The sequence below is a fragment of the Nomascus leucogenys genome, chromosome 19 (assembly GCF_006542625.1).
Source record: "Nomascus leucogenys isolate Asia chromosome 19, Asia_NLE_v1, whole genome shotgun sequence".
In the NCBI taxonomy this organism is placed as follows: domain Eukaryota; kingdom Metazoa; phylum Chordata; class Mammalia; order Primates; family Hylobatidae; genus Nomascus; species Nomascus leucogenys.
In genome coordinates this window covers 76,424,133-76,445,992 of record NC_044399.1, presented here as the reverse complement: position 1 = coordinate 76,445,992, position 21,860 = coordinate 76,424,133, and the positions used below count along the sequence as shown (strand labels likewise).

Here is a 21,860-nt window from a genome sequence, read left to right as displayed (position 1 = left end):
AGGGGTCCAGGGCCAGGACGAGATGACGAGGCACCAAGAACGGCCAGGTCCAAATGTCTCCAGTCCCAATCTCTCCAGACCAACCCAAGCAGGGCCTGGCCCACGACGCCCAGGCCTTCCCGTCACCCCTCCCCAAACCCAGAAGGAAAAGCCGGTGTACCTACCCCAGGAGCCAGCCCCTCAGGTGGAGTCGGGGAGACGCCATCCCCCCCGCCCTGGCTGCGGGCGCTGAGCTGCGGGGACATGGTGGGCGATTCATCGATGTACGGCATGGTCTCTGAGCCCTCCGGGGGCCCCTTCTGCTCCTCATTCCCCTCTCCGTCGTACTCGTCCGTCCCGTAGCTGAAGTCTGAGACAAGGAACAAGAAAGGCCACTGAGAATCTTCCACCAGAGCTGCCAGGGACTGGTAGCGTAGTGGGCGCCAGCGGCGGCCCCCGGCTGCCATGGTCCCAGCCGCACCATCCACGCCTGGCCCGAGCGGGGGCTGTGCGGGGGCCTGGGCCTGGTGAGGGGCCGGGGAGAGCCAGCAGGCACCCGGCTCTGCACGCTCCGGGGCTGCCGGGAGGCGGGGAGGGGCGGCTCTGCTGTTGCTACCCGTTGAAGAGCATGTCAGCCGCGTATTTCAAGCTGCTGTTTTCTTTGCCTTCTGCCTAATTCCAAGTGTAAAAATTAACAGTGGGAGCAGGAGGCAGGACGCTTCCAACTCTCCTCTCTGAGTCACCATTTTGCTTTTTATAGGGAATAAGGAGGTGGGGGGGGCCGGGCGATGTCACTTCCTGTGGCCCTCCTCCTTGGGTACCATTTGTACTGAGCCCACTCCCTCCAGGGGGCCAGGGCAGGTTCTGGGGTGTGGGAGGGGAGCCCTCAGCCCTCAGAACAAGGCCCTGCACGGAGGACGGAGCCCAAGGCAGCAGGGTGTGGGCAAGGAGGCCGTGCCCAGGCCTGGCAGGGACAGGGGTTCACAGCAGACTCCTCGGAACCGGCGCCTGTTTCCATCACCCCGACGTGGGCTTCCTTCAGAGGAGGAGGGAAGGAAAGGTGACCGGGAAGTTGAGCCGTGTTAACCCCCAGGGCTGCCAGCACCACTCGGGCTCCAGAGCCCAGGCACGGAGCCCACCGCCCTTGGGAGGGGAGGCTGAGCCAGTGCAGCGAGGGGGGTGTGCAGGTCAGCAGCTCAGGGCTTCACATTTTCCAAAACGGTTACGAGGGCGGCCTCGGAAAGGCCCCTGCGTCCAGCCCCACCAGCATGGCTATAGGAGGGACCCTCCCACAAACCGGTCCCTGCCCCTTGGCCTGTTTGCTTCCCCAGCCCTGACCGGGAACGGAGAACGTGGCCGTGTTGCTTCCGGGGGCCATGGTGGACCTCCTTGGGCTGGGGCCGCCAGCGGGGGGTGGGCACCCCTCTCACACTCATCGTGGAGCAGGGGTAAGCTTCAGCACTTGTGCAGGCCAGTGGGAGCTGGCACTGCAGGGCGCCCTGGAGCCACGAAGATCACTGTGCCGGCAGCCTTGGAGCCAGCGGGAGCCTCCTACGCGCTCGACTGCCCAGTGGCGGCGTCCACTTGTTAAACCTCCCTGGGTATCTTCCGGGTGGGACTCCCTGGCCAGGCATCTTCGGATCTTGCACAGTGTGATGGGGGAGGCTGGCTGAGCCTGCCCTGCCATCTGCCCAGACATCCTTTCCTCCAGGTCGCCCTCCCTATGGCACCTGGCCCCCTGGCACCTTAGTGAATCCTGCCCCTTTGTCCTTGAGCCCCTGGGGCAGGAGATGAGCATCTCAGTCATCACTGCATGCCAGCACCCACAACCCCACCTGTGGAAGGCTCTCGGGGAAAGTGCGTGGAGAGAATGAATGAGCAGAGGATCGCACCGTCTGTCTCAGGTCTGAGGCTTCAGCCAAGTCCCAGCCAGCCAAGTTCTCCACGGGGGCCCCAGCTCTTCCCTCTTCTGTCACAACACACCGGCCCACAGGCAACCAGCAGCTGGAGAATGGTGTCAACAGGTCACCGGGACGCCTGGCCATAGCCACGCTCTGCCCAATCTGGCCTTTTGGCAGCCGAGCGCTTCCCCCAGGCTCACTGCACCTGCTTCTGTCGGCTGCCTCTCCTCATCCCTGAGCCAATGCCCCATTCAGCCGCCAGGGGACATGGACTAGTTTTTTCCCTAGACAGGCTTGTGTATGAAGAACCAGAGGACCCAGGGATGCCTACCAGTGAGCTGCGTGTACGCCACGCACCTGGGCAGGACCCAGGACGCCCTCCCACTGAGATGCGTGTACGCCACATACCTATGACATAAGGCCCAGTGCCCTGGAGACCATGACACTTGTGTCTGTGGCTGGCAGGACGTGAACTGACAGGTCCTTCCAGGGGGAGGAGGAAGAGGCACAGCGGCACCCAGCTGGCCTGAGTCTGGCTCCGTGAAGGGCCTGGCCATTTGGTGAGACCCCCTCACTCTGCAGAAACACAGGAGGGAATGGAGGGCAGCCTCCCGCCGGCCCCTCCCCCCTCCCTCCTCCCTCCTCCCTCCTCCCTCCTCCCTCCTCCTCTCCAGGAGGCTCCAGGCTGCCCTGTTGGTGCCTGGAGTTAAGGCCAGGGAAAATAAGTAACAGTGGACCCCGGCCTCGCCCACAGTTTAGATTCCAGCCAGCCAAGCAGACTCTCCCGTACGCTGACCAACTCCCAGGGGTGCAGGAATGGACCCCACACACTTGGGAGATTGTCCAAGAGCAACGGGGGGAAGAGATGGCAGGGAAGGCGGCTGAAGGTCTCTGCCAGTCTCCCCATGTGCACAGTTCATCCTGATCAGAGCAGAGGACCACAGGCCCTGCCATCCCCTCCTCCTTCCAGCCTGGACGTTTCGCGGGGAGGCAGTTCTTATTTTCCCCAATTTACATACAATTGCCGAAGGTCACAGGATCTGAACCCAGGTCCCAAATGCCCTCCCTTTCCCTCTGAATCTCACTCCAGAGAAGTCCCCTTCCATATCCCTCCTGGTTAAGGGGGGCTGACCACGGAGCTGAACACGGGGGGCCTGAGGACGGGGTGCTGGTGGGGGGAGGCCCAGGGGCAGCGAAAGGGCTTGGCCTGCAAACATTTCCAGGGCCTTCCCCTTTCATTTCTGCCCCTACAAAACCGTGAGAGCCCAGGAGACTCCAACCAGGAAAAGGGGTACAGAAAAGATGGGGAAACCAACCCTCGGAGAAGGCAGGAACCCTGGGGGAGGAAGATGGGACTACTCAGCACAGGCTTCAGTCTGACGGCCACAGGTGGGTATGCTGAGCAGACAGCGGCTTGGGCACCAGATCTCAAAGAAGAAGAAAAGGCAGACAAGGCTGCTGGCAGCAAATATCCATTTCCCCGCCGACTAACAGAAATCCTACTGTATTCAGAGTGGCAGTGCACCCAGCGGCTAGTTCAAAGACACCTTTCCTGATGATGTGAGCCATATGATTACGTTCTGGCCAACGAGATGTTACATGGATATGTGTGGAACTTGCAGGAAGCTGCTGAAAAAGACTGATTTAGCCGAAAGGTACACTACCCACACTGCTCTTGTTCCTCCTTCTGTTGCTGGTTTGGAGAGTTGATGGGATGGCTGGAGCCCCAGCAGCCATCCTGAACCATGAGGTGAGCCGAGGATAGAAGCCACCACTGAAGACGACTGAGCAGAAAGCCGGAAGTCCAGGTCACTGATGGCACAGTGGAGCCCACCCCAGGAAGGTCTACTGTGGGACGTTTTTACATAAAAGAAAGAAAAAGTGCCAAATGCGATTTGAGCCTCTGTTACTTGGTTTTTCTATTATCTGCAGTCAAACCTAAGGTAACTGACACAGGTGATTTTCCCTGACATCCCCACTTTGGTGCTCTTCCTGTGACTGTCACTGTCCTTCTCAGGCTCCTTGGTGAAATCTTCTTTCTCTACCCATCCCTTAAAAATTGCTGTTCCCATGGAGGGTCACACACCAACAGGTCACACACTGGGGCCTGTTGGAGGGTGGGGGGCAAGGGAAGGGAGAGCATTAGGACAAATACCTAATGCATGCAGGGCTTAAAACCTAGATGACGGGGCCGGGCATGGGGGCTCACACCTGTAATCCCAGCACTTTGGGAGGCCGAGGCGGGGGGATCATCTGAGGTCAGGAGATCAAGACCATACTGGCCAATATGGTGAAGCCCTGTCTCTACTAAAAATACAAAAAAATTAGCCAGGCGTGGTGGCGGGCGCCTGTTGTCCCAGCTACTTGGGAGGCTGAGGCAGGAGAATGGTGTGAACCCAGGAGGTGGGGCTTGCAGTGAGCTGAGATCGCGCCACTGCACTCCAGCCTGTGCGACAGAGCAAGACTCCGTCTCAAAAAAACAAAAACAAAAACAAGAACAAAAAAAGATTCACGCACTTCAGTAAATGTTGAGCTCCAGTGAGTGACATGCTGGAATGAAGTGTACGACTCTCTGCAACTTACTCCGAAATACATAAAAAATAAGATGGGCTGAACGTGGCAGCTCACGCCTGTAATCCCAGCACTTTGGGAGGCCAAGGCAGGTGGATCACGAGGTTAGGAGTTCAAGACCAGCCTGGCCAACATGGTGAAACCCCATCTCTACTAAAAATACAAAAATTAGTTGGGTGTGGTGGCGGGTGCCTGTAGTCCCAGCAACTTGGGAGGCTGAGTCAGGAGAACTGCTTGAACCCGGGAGGTGGAGGTTGCAGTGAACCGAGATTGCGCCATTGCACTCCAGCCTGGGCGACAGGGCGAGACTCCGTCTCAAAACAACCAACCAACCAACAACAACAAAAAACAAGATGGAATGATGATGTTCAGAGGGATGGAAAGATGGACAGGTGTGTGATAAAGCAAGAGTAGAAAAATCATCACCACGAACGCTAGACAGTAGGTGAACGGGTGTTCACTGTGAATTCTTTCAACTTTTCTGTGTGCTTACAATTATTCATGATAAAATGGTGGTGGTGGCAGGGACTGGTACTCGCTAGCTTCCGCCAACCCTGCTTTACCTTCCTCTCCCGAATTGTGTTCCCACTCCCGGGAGAAGTCTGGGCTGCAGACTCCTGGGCACCTCCACCTTTGGGAGACTCAAACTCAGCCTTTTCCCAAAGTTAATACAGCCTTTTCCCAAAGACCACACACGTAGGGAACCTAGGAGCCATTCTAGATGCCCCTGCATTCCCGCCCCTCATCTCCTGCACTGTGAGGCGTCCCCCCTCCTCCCCACCCTCGCCAACTCTTACAAGCATAATTCCAGCACCCTCCCCACAGCAGCCGGGTCACAAATCGGACCGTGTTCCTCCCCATTCACTTAGGCACACAGCCCCACTGCTCAGCTCAAAGCCCTTTGTGGTCCGCACCTGCTCCACCTTTCCAGGGCCCTATTCTCCTGCCTTGTGACATCAGACTCCTTCTAGCTCCCTGCGGTGGGTTCAGTAGTGCCCCCCCACAAGGTATGTCCAGATTCTAATTCCTGGGACCTGGGAATGTGACCTTATTTGGAAAACATTCTCTGTAGATGTGATTAAATTAAGGATCTCAAGATGAGATCACTGTTGATTAACCAGTGGGTCCTAAAACCAATGCTGTGTCCCTATGGAAAGAGAAAGGGGGAAAACACAGACAGAGGAGAAGACAGAGGCAGGGTTTGGAGTGGGGCTGCCACCAACCAAGGAATGCCTGGAGCCACCAGACACAGGAAGAGGGGAGTAAGTGGGAACTCTGCCCCGACAGCCTGGGGAGGGGCTGGGACTTTGATTTCAGACTTCTGGTCTTCACACTGCGAGAGCATCAATTTCTGTTGTTTTAAGCCATCAAGTTCATGGGAATCTCTAATGGCAGCATTAAGACACAAATGCAGCGCCTGACACGCACACAGCTCCCCCCTTGCACACCAAATGCAGCGCCTGACACACACACAGCTCCCCCCTTTGCACACCAAATGCAGTGCCTGACACACACACAGCTCCCCTCTTTGCACACCAAATGCAGTGCCTGATGGGCACACAGCTCCCCGCTCTTTGCACACGCTGCTCCTGTGCCTAGAAAACCCTCCTTGCTGGGCGCAGTGGCTCACACCTGTCATCCCAGCACTATGATGTGGGGCATCCTCCGAGGCAGGAGGATCGCTTGAGCCAAGGAGTTTGAGACCAGCCTGGCCAACATAAGGAGACCCTGTCTCTATGAACACACACACACACAAAGACACGCACACACACACATACGTATGTGTGTATATATATATACCTCTCCTTACCCCTTGTCCACCTGGTGAAATCCTGTTTTGCCCTCAAATCTGCCTCATCTGTGCCCTCTCCTAGGAACTTTCCTGTGTTTTGCATAATATGATAATACTTGAATACCGAAAGCACTTTTTTTTTTTTGAGATGGAGTCTCGCTCTGTCACCCAGGCTGGAGTGCATTGGCACGATCTCAGCTCACTGCAACCTCCACCTGCCAGGTTCAAGCGATTCTCCCGTCTCAGCCTCCCGAATAGCTGGGATTACAGGCATGCACCACCATGCCTGGCTAATTTTTGTATTTTTAGTAGAGACGGGGTTTCTCCATGTTGGTCAGGCTGGTCTCCAACTCCTGACCTTGTGATCCACCCGCCTCAGCCTCCCAAAGTGCTGGGATTACAGGTGTGAGCCACCATGCCTGGCCAATAAAGCACTTTTACAAGCCAATGAGAAAAGATGAAAACCTCAACTTTCTAAATGTGTAAGGGAAATGAACAGAAAATTAAAAAGAGAACTACAAAAATTCAAAGTGCATTAAAAAGAATGTTAACCTCATTTGTAATCAAAGAAAATGTGAAGTTCTATATAGTTTTCACTGTTCGTATCAAATTGGCAAGGATTTTAAGATAATAATAACAATATCCAGAGTTGTCAGGGCATAGGCACTCGCAGAAACTCTTGGAGGCTGCCTATAACTGCCACAACTTTGGCCAGGCGCAGTGGCTCACGCCTGTAATCCCAGCTCTTTGGGAGGCCAAGGAGGACGGATCACCTGAGGTCAGGAGTTCAAGACCAGGCTGACCCACACGGAGAAACCCCATCTCTACTAAAAATACAAAATTAGCCAGGCATGGTGGCACATGCCTATAATCCCAGCTACTTGGGAGGCTGAGGCAGGATAATCGCTTGAACCTGGGAGGTGGAGGTTGCAGTGAGCCGAGATCGCACCATTGTACTCCAGCCTTGGCAACAAGAGCAAAACTCCATCTCGAAAAAAAAAAAAAAAAGTTGGCCCAACTTTTCTAGAGTCAGTCTGGTAACTGGTATCAAAAGTTTTAGTGGCTGGTACAGTTTACACTCAGTGTAATAAGATTATGATCTATGATACTAGTTATAAATGAATATAAAAATTAAGTTATAAGTCACATGGCTGTTTGTAAGTGTGAAATATTAAAAACAACCTGAATTATGGGACTGGTTGAGTCAATTATGGTTTTTCTACAAGACGGGCAGCTATATAGCATTAAAAACTATATGGATGATGAACAGCATCTTATCAAGTGCAAAAGGAGATTAATAACAGTAATTACAGTATGTTACAATGTCTGAAAAAACGTACGTGCATAGAAAAAAGGCTGGAAGGCTACAACACAAAATCATTAGGGCGTTCCGATTCTGGAAATTTGGAAAAAATTAATGTACGGCCTCTGCTCTCCAGGGCACTGGCAGACACCCAGTGCCCATCTTCCCTTCTTCCTTGCTTACTCTACCCTCGTTTTCTAGGAAGTGGCAACAGACCAGTCCCAGGCAAGATACCCGCTTTCTCTGCCTCTCTCATAACCAGGAATGGCTGCCCTACACCATTCTGGCCAGTGAGACCCAAGTGAAGCATGCTGGGACCTCTGGCAAGGCCCTGACTTTGATGATTACAAAGGGACTTTTTGCCTTGAACTCATAGGTGATGACTGGAGTTACAGTGGCTTTACTGCTGCCACCAGGAAGAAGTCAAGAAAGAACAGAGGCCGGGCACGTGGCTCATGCCTGTCATCCCAGCAATTTGGGAGGCCAAGGCGGGCAGATCACCTGAGGTCAGGAGTTTGAGACCAGCCTGGGCAAGATGGTGAAACCCCATCTCTACAAAAACTACAAAAATTAGCCGGGTGGTGACTCACTCCTGTAATCCCAGCACTTTGGGAGGCTGAGGCAGGTGGATCACCTGAGGCCAGAAGTTTGAGACCAGCCTGCTCAACATGATGAAACCCCTCTCTACTAAAAATACAAAAATTAGCCTAGGTATGGTTGCACACACCTGTAATCCCAGCTATTCAGGAGGCTGAGGCAGGAGAATCGCTTGAACCCAGGAGGCAGAGGTTGCAGTGAGCTGAGATTGTGGCACTGCACTCCAGCTGGGGCAACAGAGCAAGACTCCCTCTCAAAAAATAAAAATTAATTAATTAAATGAAATTAAATAAATAAAAGAAAGAACAGAGCCATTTCCCTCATGCTGTTCAGCAGAGCCACACTAGAAAGAGCCTGTCTCATTTCCTGCTCATGGGAAATACGAGTCCCTATACATTGGGTTTTTTGCTGCTTACAATGAACACATTTCCAAATGATATCCTTACAGCCCAGACAGAAAGCGAGTCCAATCAGCAATCAAAGCTCCGAGATGCTATGACAGAGGCCTCAAAGGCCCGGCGAGGCGGAGGGGAGGGAGTGGGCAACACTCGGGGCGAGGAGGTGGCTGGGGAGGCTTCGGTGCCACGCTAAGGAAGACAGTTCATCGCTGTGGCTGAGAGCAGGGACCCTGCGGTCCGGCAGCGGAGGTTCCAGCCCACGCTCTGGCACTTCCTAACCTCTCTGTGCCTCCGAGGAGTGCCTGGCACAGGGCGGCTGCTCCTAAATGGATACGGGTTTAGCAAATGTGAGTGAAACGGGAGACGACACAGGATCGAGTGCACGGGCCGCTGCGGGGGTTAAACTGGATAACACGCGTATGGCACTTAGCACATAGGAAGCACCCAATCCATCTCAGCTGCTATTATTAATGTTATTAATTGGATCTTGAAAGCTGTGTGGGTGCCTGCCAGGCGGGTGGGGGACAGGAGCAGAGTTTCAGGCAGTGAGAGGAGGCCTGGCAGTGGCACACAGTGGGAAACAGCAGGGCCCCTGGAGGGGACTATAAATAGCCGGGAGGGCTGGAACACAGAGTGAGCAGAGGGGCAGACGGCCGGCCGCGCAGGAGAGGAGGCAGGGACTTACTCCTCAGAGCCTGGTGAGCTGAGCTGAGAGTGTGCAGGACTCAGTGAGGACGGGTGACCTGGCCCATGACCCTCTGCAGGCTCTTGCCAGCCACATCATTGCTGAATATTGCTAACTTTATCTTTTATTCTTTTTCTTTTCTTTTTTTTTTTTTGAGACAGAGTTTCACTCTTGTCGCCCAGGATGGCGCAACACCCTCCAGCCTGTCGCAAGGGTGATACAAAGGCTGATAGTAGGTGATAAACTTATTTTCTGCCCAAGAATTGAGGATGGGAGTGAGAGAGAGAAGAGCAGCTGAGGGAGCCCAGCCCTGACTATTATTCCACCAAAGCTGCATCAAAAGTCTTCAGAGACGCCAGGCGCGGTGTCTCACGCCTGTAATCCCAGCACTGTGGGAGGCTGGAGCAGGCAGATCACCGGAGGTCAGGAGTTTGAGACCAGCCTGGTCAACATGGTGAAAGCCTGTCTCTACTAAAAATACAAAAATCAGCTGGGCCTGGCGGCAGGTGCCTGTAATCCCAGCTATTCAGGGGGGCTGAGGCAGGTGGATCACCTGAGGCCAGAAGTTTGAGACCAGCCTGCTCATCATGATGAAACCCCTCTCTACTAAAAATACAAAAATTAGCCAGGTATGGTTGCACACACCTGTAATCCCAGCTATTCAGGAGGCTGAGGCAAGAGAATCGCTTGAACCCAGGAGGCAGAGGTTGCAGTGAGCTGAGATTGTGGCACTGCACTCCAGCCGGGGCAACAGAGCAAGACTCCCTCTCAAAAAATAAAAATTAATTAATTAAATGAAATTAAATAAATAAAAGAAAGAACAGAGCCAAGGTTGCAGTGAGGCAAGATTGTGCCATTGCACTCCAGCCTGGGCGACAGAGCAAGGCTCTGTCTCAAAAAAATAAACAAATAAATAAAGTCAGGTAACATGATTCCTCCCGTTTTATTATTTTTGCTTTGGTTCCATATAAATTTTAGCACGGTTTTTTCTATTTCTGTGAAGAATACCATCGTTTGAGCACTATTTGTAAAGTCCCTGGGATGTTCAGAATGGTCAGTGAGCACTGGCTTAAAGTCACCCCCAACACTGACCCCTAACATGAGAGTCAGCCTGTCCTTCTGTCCTTTGAAGCTTCGAAGCCAGGCATGGACATGAAAGTCCTACATATGTCTTCTTCCAATAGAAGGCTGTTTTGTCTGCATTGAAAATCTGATCTATTTTATTTTTGTTTTGTTTTGTTGTTGTTGTTGTTTGAGATAGAGTCTGGCTCTGTCGCCCAGGCTGGAGTGCAATGGCGCGATCTCAGCTCACTGCAACCTCCGCCTCCCAGGTTCAAGTGATTCTCCTGCCTCAGCCTCGTGATTAGCTGGGATTACAGATGTGCACAACCAGGCCTGGCTGATTTTTGTATTTTTAGTAAAGACAGCGTTTCACCATGTTGGCCAGGCTGGTCTTGAACTCCTGACCTCAAGTGATCCACCCACCTCGGCCTCCCACAGTGCTGCGATTACAGGCGTGAGCCACGGCGCCTGGCCAAAAATCTGATGTTTAGTGCAGTGACCTTCTTTTACAGTCTTTGCTAGATCTTCCGGACAACTGGCCGCAGCTTCTCCATCCGTACTTGCTGCTTCACTTTGCCCTTTTCTGTTATGAAGGCGGCTTCTTTCCTGACCCCTCATGAACAAATCTCTGCCAGCTTCAAACTTTCCCCTGCAGCTTCCTCACCTCTCTCAGCCTTCACAGACTTGAAGAGCGCGAGGGTCTTGCTCTGGATTGGGCTCCCGCTCAGGGGAACGTTGTGGCTGATTTGATCTTTATCCGACCACTCAGACTTTCTCCATATCAGCAATGGGGCTGTCTCCCTTTCTTATCATTCCTGTGTTCATTGGAGAAACACTTTGAATTTCCTTAAAACACTTTTCCTGTGTGTTCACAACTTGGCTAACTGGTATGAGAGGCTCCGCTTCCAGCCTATCTTGGCTTTCAGCAAGCCTTCCTCACTACACTAAATCCTTTTCTTTTTTTTCTTTTTTTTTTTTTTGACAGTCTCTATCACCCAGGCTGGAGTGCAGTGGTGCAATCTCAGCTCACTGCAACCTCCGCCTCCCGGGTTAAAGCGATTCTCCCACCTCAGCCTCCTGAGTAGCTGGAATTACAGGCGCCCGCCACCACGCCCAGCTGATCTTTGTATTTTTAGTAGAGATGGGGTTTCCCCATGTTGACCAGGCTGGTCTTGAACTCCTGACCTCGTGATCCGCCCGCCTCCGCCTCCCAAAGTGCTGGGATCACAGGCGTGAGCCACCGCGCCCGGGCTAAACTGAATCATTTCTAGCTTTTGATTTAAAGTGACAGACGCACACCTCGAGGCCACTGTAGGGTTACTCACTGGACTAACTTGGATATTTTTGTGTCTCAGGGAATAGAGAGGCTGGAGGAGAGAGAGCAGAGAGGCTGGGAACGGCTGGTGGGTGGAACAGCCAGAACACACAACATTCATAGATGAAGTTCGCCGGGTCCGGTCTGTGGTGCCCAAAACAATGACAATGCTAACATGGAGGATCGCTGATCACAGATCACGGTAACAGGAGTCGTAATAATAAAAAAGTCTGAAAGATCGTGAGAATCACCCAGGAGTCAAAATAATAAAAAAAAGTCTGAAAGATCGTGAGAACAACCCAAGAGTCATAATAATAAAAAAGTCTGAAAGATCGTGAGAACCAGCAACATGTAACACAGAGAGAATGCAGGGTGACCACACACTTCCAAGTGGTTAAAAAAAAGCAGCAACTTTGAAGCTCAACTAAACATGGACGTGCCGTAAAGCGAGGTACGCCTGCACCACAGAACTGCCGTAAAGCGAGGTAGGCCTGCACCACAGAACTGCCGTAAAGCGAGGTAGGCCTGCACCACAGGAGGCCATTTACTTTAGGTTGGAGCAAAGGTAATTTAATGGTAAAAACCGCAATTACTTTTTTTTTTTTTTTTTTTTGAGACAGGGTCTCACTCTGTCACCTAGGCTGGAGTGCAGTGGCACAATTTCGGCTCACTGCAACCTCCGCCTCCCGGGTTCAAGCAATTCTCCTGCCTCGGCCTCCTGAGTAGCTGGGATCACAGGTGGCCGCCACCACACCCGGCATATATATATATATATATATATATATATATATATATATATATATATTATTTTTTTTTTTTTTTTAGTAGAGATGGAGTCTCACCATGTTGGCCAGGTTGGTCTCGAACTCCTGACCTCAGGTGATCCACCTGCCTCGGCCTCCCAAAGTGCTGGGATTACAGGCGTGACCCTCCACGTCCAGCATTCAACTACTTTTGCACCAGCCTAAATACAAAGCTCAAGAACAGGCAAAACAAATGGATGGTGATAGAAGTCCACAGCAGTGGCTTTCTGGGGGTGGACGACAGGGACGGGGAGTGTTGGCTGGGAGGGGGCAGGAGGCAACTTTCCGGGACACTGAAGATGTTCCATATCTTGATCTGGGTGTTAGTTACACAAGCAGACGTGGAAATATTCACCAACCTCTATGCTTAAGACTGGTGCACTTGAAAAGCTTTTTTGTTTTTTGTTTTTGTTTTTTAGAGACAGAGTCTCGCTCTGTTGTCCAGGCTGGAGTGCAGCGGCGCAAACATAGCTCATTGCAGCCTCGAACTCCTGGGCTCAGATGATCCCCCTGCCTCAGCCTCCCAAGTAGCTGGGACCACAGGCGTGTACCACCATGCCTGGCTGATTCGCAAAGTTTTTGTAGACACAGGGTCTTGCTATGTGGCCCAGGCTGGTCTTGAACTCCTGGCCTCAAACAATCCTCCACCTTAGCCTCCCAAAGTGCTGGGATTATAGGCATGAGCCACCACACTCTGCCTGAAAAACTTCTTAAAAATTTAAAATCTAAGTTGTACTGTTGCGGGAAACTGAGGACCAGAGAGACCGATATGGAGAAAAGAAGGACTGTTTATTTTAGGTACGCACCAGCTCAGTGGATTTGCATCTAAAAAGCTGAGCACTGAATAAAGACAGAATGGGGTTTTTATAAGCAGACTTAACAAAAGTGAATCAAAAGCAGTTAATCATATAGTGCATAACTTGTGGCTTGTAGCTGTGTCAAAAGAAAAACAAGGACTGGCTAAATCCAGACATTTGTAAACACAGTTATGCTTAGGAAGCCAGGGAAAGGAGTAACAGTAAAGGAATTTGTCTTTCTTTTTTCCTTCAACCTTGCTCTAAAAGGCGGGTGTGTGGAGCCCATTTTTTTAGCCTTGGCTTCTTAAACAGCGTTATCTTATAACTCTCCTTAAAGTGAGCTTGCCAGGCAGAAAAAAAAATTGGTTTTTTTGTTTGTTTGTTTGTTTTTTGAGATGGAGTCTCGCTCTGTCGCCCAGTCTGGAGTGCAGTGGCGCCATCTTGGCTCACTGCAAACTCTGCCTCCCAGGTTCAAGCCATTCTCCTGCCTCAGCCTCCCGAGTAGCTGGGACTACAGGTGCCCGCCACCACGCCCAGCTAATTTTTTTTTGTATTTTTAGTAGAGATGGGGTTTCACCGTGTTAGCCAGGATGAGATGATGTGGAACGGGGCAAACCGTCCCTCCGTGGTTTGTCAAAGGTGACCGTAGTGGGAACAAAGGGCAAAGTCTGGCGATGGGAGAGTTGACTGAAAATGTGGCCACAGGAGGGTCCTCTGGGCTTGAAGGACTGAGCGATGGGCAGGAAGGTGGAGCTGGTTCCTGGGGAACAGACCCTAAGTCCAGGTGGAGACATGTCTGGACTGAGAATCCCTGTCAGAAGATCCAACGGGCAGCCAGACAGCAGTCTGGACCACAGGTGCGGATCTGGGAGGCCGGCGACCCTGAACCAGGGAACCGGCCAGCAGAAGGGTGGCTGCCACTTCCCGGGTGCCACCTGTACCAGATCAGTCTGTCTGGGGCAATTTTAGCAGGGATGGTGGCTCAGATACAAAATCTACCACCTCACCTACAGCAATAAGGACACTGTCTTCTACGGCACTTTATTTTGTTTATTTATTTATTTTTGGAGACAAAGTCTCAATCTGTCTCCCAGGCTGGAGTGCAGTGACGTGATCTCGGCTCACTGCAACCTCTGCCTCCCGGGTTCAAGCAATTCTCCTGCCTCAGCCTCCTGAGTAGCTGGGATCACAGGCACCCGCCACCATGCCCGGCTAATTTTTGTATTTTTAGTAGAGACAGGGTTTCACCATGTTGGCCAGGCTGGTGTCCAACTCCTGACCTCAGGTGATCCACCCACCTCGGCCTCCCCAAGTGCTGAGATGACAAGTGTGAGCCACCGCACCCAGCCAGTCTTCTACTGCATTGGGAGGCGGAGGTTGCAGTGAGCTGAGATCGCACCACAGCACTCCAGCCTGGGTGACAGAGTGAGACTCTGTCTCAAAAAAACAAGATGAGGATAATGATACCATGTCACAGGCTGGTTGTGAAAATGACATTAAATAACATGATGTAGGTTAGAGAACTGGGCACAGTATCCGGGCAGAAGGGTCCTCGGGAGAGGTCAGCTGAAGCCGAGTGGGTGTCGTAGGGAACGGGAGAGGAGACACCTTCAGGGTCCAGGTGACCCCAGCTGACCCAGGAGATATTTAATACCATCGGGAGCCCCTCAGTCAGGGCCTCGCTCCAAGGGGAGGAATCCTGGAAACCAGCATCTTTCCCACGGGACGAGCCACCTCCTTCTCAGGGCCCCCCGCTCTTTGATTGATGGAGCAGAGGTTGGGGAGCCAGGACAGCTCAGTGGTCAAGGGCAGAGGCTTTGGAATCACACTCGGGTTCCATTCCCGAGATTAGCACTTCCTAGCCGTGTGACCTTGGGCAAGCTACTCAACCATTCAGAGCCTCGGTTTTCTCATCTCTAAAGTGGGGATAAAAACAAGATCTATACCTCATGAAGCTTTTGTGAGGTTACAATGAGAAAATATATGCTATGCAAGGCACCCAAAGCTGGCGCTAACTAAACAGCAGCTATTATCATTATTTCCCTGCTCTCCTTCCTGAGTACCAAGAACCCATAGGAACCTCCCGGCCCTTAAAAAACAAACCAGGGCTTTGGCAATTTGCAATGAGTTAAGGCTACAGCAAGTTTTGTCAGCTAACTCTGCTGTTCATCAGTCAGCCTCCATTCAGCACAGGCTGGTGGACTAGTTATGACTTGAATTCTTTTTTTTGGAGACAGAGTCTTGATCTGTCTCCCACCCTAAAGTGCAATGGCACAATCTCGGCTCACTGCAACCTCCACCTCCCTGGTTCAAGCAATTCTCCTGCCTCAGTCGCCTGAGTAGCTGGGATTACAGGCGCCCGCCACCACGCCCGGATAATTTTGTATTTTTAGTAGAGATGGGGTTTTACCATGTTGGCCAGGCTGGTCTCAAACTCCTGACCTCAGGTGATCCACCTGCCTCAGCCTCCCAAAGTGCTGGGATTACAGGCGTGAGCCACTGCGCCTGGCCAGTTTATGACTTGAATCCTAAGATACCTGTTCCAATCTTCGCTGTACACTGGAATCCCTGGGGAGTTGGGAAGTTCTCTGGCTCCTACCCCAGAGATTCCTACTGAATTGGTATGGAATGGCCTGGGCATCAGGCCTGTTAAAAGCTCCCCAGGTGACTCTAATGTATAGGAAGGCCAAGAGCCACCAGGTTCAGACAAGGACACTGAAGTGAGCGTCTTTACAACCAAATGGAACTAAGACTCTTGCCGGGTGCAGCGGCTCACGCCTGTCATCCCAGCACTTTGGGGGTCCAACGCGGACGGATCACCTGAAGTCGAGAATTCAAGACCAGCCTGGCCAACATGGTGAAACCCCGTCTCTACTAAAAATACAAAAATTAGCTGGGTGTGGTGGCAGATGTCTGTAATCCCAGCTACTCGGGAGGCTGAGGCAGGAGAATCACTTGAACCCGGGAGGCGGAGGTTGCAGTGAGCTGAGATGGCGCCATTGCACTCCAGCCTGGGCGACAAGAGCGAAACTCCATCCTGAAAAAAAAAAAAAAAGATACTCTGAAGCAGCCTATGAAGACATCAGCCAGGCACGTGATCGATTCAGCCAGCACAGGAAAGGCTGCCCGGAAGAGGCAGGGCTTGACCTCAGTCTTGGGGACTGTGGAATTCGCCAGGGAAGAGAAGAAAAGACGGACGGAAAGGGCTTTGCTCTGATAGTGAACCACGGACAGGCAGGGGTGGGGTGGGGGTCGGCCCATCTCATTCACTCAAGACTCTCGGCCTGGCCTGTAGCAGCCACTGGGAACACAGACAGCCCCACCCTCACCCCGAGGCCTGGAGCCCCTCATTAGCCCAGTAAAGCAGCAACTGGAGGCTGGGCAGAGGCCATGGGACAGCTCATTCCTGGGGGGCAGCTCATTCCTGGGGGGCAGCTCACTCCTGGGGGTAGCTGCCATTGCAGGAGTTGTTTGTTCTGGCTCTGCCTCCACTGCTGGGAATACACTCGAGGCCCCACCATGGACGGGTGGCATGGCCTCTCGGGTTGCCATGGAGAAGAAATCCAATCATCCACCTCCAAGATCCCTGGAAGAGGGAGGCAGAGACCGTAGCCGCCTGGGGAAGTGGCCAGCTGGAGAAGCTGAGGCTCCACAGCCTGAGACAAAGGAATCACAGGTCTTGGACACCAGGGGCAGAGGCTGAGGCCCGGGGTGTTAGGGTGGCCAGCAGCCCTGGGCAGAGAAGGGCATGTGGCTTCACCAGTCTCCAGCTCTTGGGGATGGATGGGACATGCTGAGTATTATCTGCACGGTGTTTTACACGGTGAGCCCACGGCCAGGATCTCATTTCATCCCCACAGCCCAGGGAGGTTGTCAAAGTAGCTATGAATGGCACCCTTTGACACGGGGGAAAACTGAGGCTTCTGGGTCTCATCCGAGGCCACCTGGCTGAGAAACAGCTGAGCCACACATTAAAGCTACTCTTCGGACCAAGGCCATTGTTTCCTGCGATTTGACAAAATCCCCCCACCTAGGCAGAGGGAACTATAATTCCTCATCTCTCTGCAGGAAATAGTTATGTGCCCACCAAACATGGAGGAATGATATTGCAGAAGAGCCGTATAACCTTGCCGTGATACCACGAAAGCTGACGGCATGTGTACGCGAGCAACAGCCATTCAACAAACATCTCCCAAGCTATCACACACCAGATGCAGTGGTGAGCACGGACTCCAGCACCCCCAGCTCCGTTACGAGTCACCCATGGAAAGGCAAGGGGATTCATTGAGGTGGGCATGGGGCCAGGAGGCAGCTCTGGGTCCCGCGTCCAGACCTGATCTCTAGGAGCCGCCGTTTCCTTATCTATAAAATGGGCAAGACACAGCTACCCTGCCCAGTTCACAGGGCTGCCCCCTGTGGAGTGACAAGAGATACCAAATGAAAAGAGCATTTCACAAACAATAACGCGTTCAGTCAATCAGGCAAAAAAAAAGGGGGGGCGGGGGCAGGGGCCAGGCTCAGTGGCTCACGCCTGCAATCCCAGCACTTTGGGAGGCTGAGGTGGGTGGATCACCTGAGGTCAGGAGTTCGAGACCAGCCTGGTCAACATGGTGAAGCCCGTCTCTACTAAAAATACAAAAATTAGGGCTGGGTGCGGTGGCTCATGCCTGTAATTGCAGCACTTTGGGAGGCCGGGGCAGGCAGATCACCTGAGGTCAGGAGTTCGAGACCAACATGGTGAAACCTTATCTCTACTAAAAATACAAAAATTAGCCGGGTGTGTGACAGGCACCTGTAATTCCAGCTACTCGGGAGGCTGCGGCAGGAGAATCGCTTGAACCCAGGAGGTGGAGGTTGCAGTGAGCCCAGATGGTGCCATGGCACTCCAGCCTGGGTGACAGAGTGAGACTCTGTCTCAAAAATAAATAAATTAATTAAAGGAAAAAAAGAAAAGAAATCCTCTACAAAGAAAGCAAGTCTGAGTTCGTTTGGGGTATCGGTATATTCTGCCTTCCCCGCAAGGTGGTGGCCCTCTTCTGCTCACTGCCTGTTATTTGTGGCGCCCAGGACAGGACTCACGCAGAGCCGATGCTCAGTAACTGCTGGCTGAGTGATACGATCTCCTAATAATCCTCCTCATCTCTTCCCATAACAACCAATTCAATTATTTAGGGTCTGGGGGCCAGGAAGTCCTTCTGACAAATCCCACAGGAGTTCTAACCCTCATTAGAGTTACGGCTTCAGCCCACTTCCTGCTTCCCCTCCGAACGTCATCAAGAATTGATAACAAGTAATAATCCTGGGCTGATTTGATTTAAGGCTCTGCTCTTCCTCCTGTCTTCCCCGGTGGGAAATGCCACTCAGCCCCAGAGCTGCAGAAGGGGGGTGGCCAGGAGGTGATGACCTGGGAGGACCTTTCAATCCAACGGTGCTCACCACCCGCCTGGGATGGCCTCCTCGGAGCCCCCCTCCCATCTATAGTTTTGTAAGTCCTTAGGGTATTTACAAAAAATTAAATGACAATCTGGTGCTGAGAAGTAGGAAGAGGCAATTCAGAGAACAGACGAGTAATGCCAGGTCCAGAGAGCCCAGCAAGACTCTCAAAGCAACCCTGCAGGGTGGCAGCAGCCAGGACCAGGATGCATTCCACCCCAGGGCACCCTTCAATCCCAGAGCCACGCAGCTCTGGGCTCCTGCCCCTGTCCGCAGAAGTTGCCCAAGGCGTGCACTTGCACACCTTCACACATACACCTGCAGAAGCAGCCGCACCTCTGCCCAGTGCTGCTGGGTGGCCACGCTCACTGGCCTTCAACTCAGAATGCTGGCTCTCCACCCAGAGCCTTCCTGGACCTTAAACATAATTCTACTATTGAACTGGGCTGTCACAGAGTGCCTCAAAAGTCACCTCCTTCTCCCTACTCCCAGCTCCAGGGCACCGGTGACTGTGACTTCCACTTCCAACGTCTCGTGTCATTCAAGGAGGGCAGGTAAGAGGACGTGCCCAGGTTAGCCTCTTCCTTGGACATTCGACATCACCGTTCCTCCAGAGTGGTGCAAAGCTAGGTGTGTGTGGAGCTGGGGAAGGGCAAAAGCCCAGCCAGCTTGTCTCTTCTTGTTTCTATCCACACAGACACATGGAGACACACACACACACACACACACACACAAACACACACACACATCACATCCTTGTGGCCCTACCACCTCTGGCCCCCACACTCCATTCAGCCCCTGGCCTCTCTGCTGCCAAAAGCACCCTCCTACCAGCAAGCACAGCCATCACTTGGAGGGTGTGGCCCTGAGCTCTGGCTTCCCCGGAGGTGAAATGGAATGATAAGATTGTTGTGGGGATTCCATGAGATAACGTCTGTAAACAGCTCAGCACGGTGCAGGGCACAGAAGATGACAATGATTCTGCCACTTCCCCTAGAAGTCAGTGATACCCAAGTCCCTTCGGTGCCCAGACACCTGCCACCATGCCACCACTGCCACATGATGCCACTGCCACCATGCCACCACTGCCACCATGCCACCACTGCCACATGACGCCACTGCCACCACTGCCACCATGCCACCACTGCCACCATGCCACCACTGCCACTACTGCCACCATTGCCACACAACACCACTGCCACCAGGCCACCACTGCCACTATTGCCACATGACACCACTGCCACCAGGCCACCACTGCCACCATGCCACCACTGCCACTACTGCCACCACTGCCACACGACACGACTGCCACCACTGCCGCCACTGCCACCAGGCCACCACTGCCATTACTGCCGCCACTACCACCAGACCACTGCCACCACTGCCACCATGCCACCATTGCCACATGACACCACTGCCACTACTGCCACCATTGCCACCAGGCCACCACTGCCACTACTGCCACCATTGCCATGCCACCACTGCCACTACTGCCACCAGGCCACCACTGCCACTACTGCCACCACTGCCAACATGCCACCACTGCTGCCTTACTGCCACCATTGCCACATAACACCACTGCCACCATGCCACCACTGCCACCAGGCCACCACTGCCACCACTGCCGCCACTGTCGCTACTGCCACCACTGCCACCATGACACCACTGCCCTGGCCACAGAGCAGGCTCAAGGGCCTTCATCCTTCACACAAGCCATTTGTCACTATGTGGTCAACACGACAAGTGCCCAGCAATATCCCCATCCTCCTGTCTTTCTGGGCACATGGAAGGCTGTACTGTCTGGCCACTTGGCAGTCCCTGGGCAGGGCCAGGTGCTCAGTCCTGGTTAACAAAATGTAAGTGGATGTGACAAGTATCATTTCACGGCTGAACAGTGGAAAAATTACACACAGCTCTTTCTCCCTTTTCTCCTCCCGCTGTGACCCTTGGAGGCCACACATTCCAAATGGCGCAGTCTCCATCAGGCTGGATCCCTGCATGACCGTGGGGAGCAGAGGCCCTTGTCTACTAGGACCACTGTGAGCAAGCAGCAGCTTGCTTGTGTTAAGTGATGAGGATTTCAGCAGTAATTTGTGGGGTTTGTTTTTTTTTTTTTTGACACAGAGTCTCACTCTTGTCGCCCAGCCTGGAGTGCAGTGGCGCAATCTCGGCTCACTGCAGCCTCCGCCTCCTGAGTTCAAGTGATTCTCCTGCCTCAGCCTCCTGAGTAGCTGGGATTACAGTCACCCACTACCACACTCAGCTAATTTTTATATTTTTAATAGAGATGGGATTTCTCCATGTTGGCCAGGCTGGTCTCAAACTCCTGACCTCAGGTGATCTGCCCAGGCTCGGCCTCCCAAAGTGCTGGGATTACAGGTGTGAACCACTGCGCCCGGCCTTCAGCATTAATTTGGTTCTACGGCATGACCGGCTACCCTAACGCCCTGCTCCCACTCAGCCCTTCCATGTATGCTCAGCAGGCCAACCCCAGCCTCAGGGAAGCTCCACATACACTTCCCAACACAGCGCCTGACACTCCTTTCTCCTAACCCCACCCACGCCAGCCTCATGGCAAGCTGCAGCCGCGCTTTTCCCGTTCAGGAGAGAACCAGAAACCCAGCACCCTCTTCTGGGGAAAGACGGGAAAGCAAGGTGGAATGTCTTCCAGCAAGTAGGTGCCAGGAGCACCAACGGCTTAGTGCTGGGTAGAAGCTGGCACCTTAGGGCCACGCCTTCCCAGCCAGCATGATGGCCCCAGGCTGGTCAAGGACCCACCCACTGTCCCCAGGCTGGTCAATGACCCACCCCACAGGAAGCTTCAAGGATGGCCTGCTTGCTGCTGCTGAGTGAGGTAAGCCCAAAAGTTGTCAGGGAAATAGCCACATTCCTAACAGCACTATTCACAATCGCCAAAAGACAGAAACACCCCCAAGTGTCTATGGGTGGATGAATGGATACACAAAACGTGGCCTTTACATAAAACGGAATATTATTCGGCTTATATTCCGACACAGGCCAATTCTGACATAGATGAACCTTGGGGGCGTTAGGCTAAGTTAAAGAAGCTAGTCACAAAAAGGCAAATACCATATGATTCCACTCAGATGAGGTGCTTAGGGCAGTCAGATTCATCAAGTCAGAAAGTTGGAGGGTGGTGGCCAGGAGCTGGGGGCTGGAGACACGGGGAGCTGTTGTTTAATACAGGGGTCCCCAGCTCCCTG

General features: G+C 52.9%; 1 protein-coding gene across 6 annotated transcripts in view; it reads right to left on the bottom strand.

Annotated features, from left to right (window-relative positions):
• The window catches only part of ABR (ABR activator of RhoGEF and GTPase), a 219,670-nt gene that overhangs the window by 116,518 nt on the left and 81,292 nt on the right, over positions 1 to 21,860 (bottom strand). For all 6 annotated transcript variants that reach the window (XM_030800499.1, XM_030800500.1, XM_030800504.1 and 3 more), the window contains exon 2: positions 165 to 349. In XM_030800499.1, coding sequence (XP_030656359.1) covers positions 165 to 349 — 185 coding nt within the window. The remainder of the gene's footprint in view (positions 1 to 164; positions 350 to 21,860) is intronic.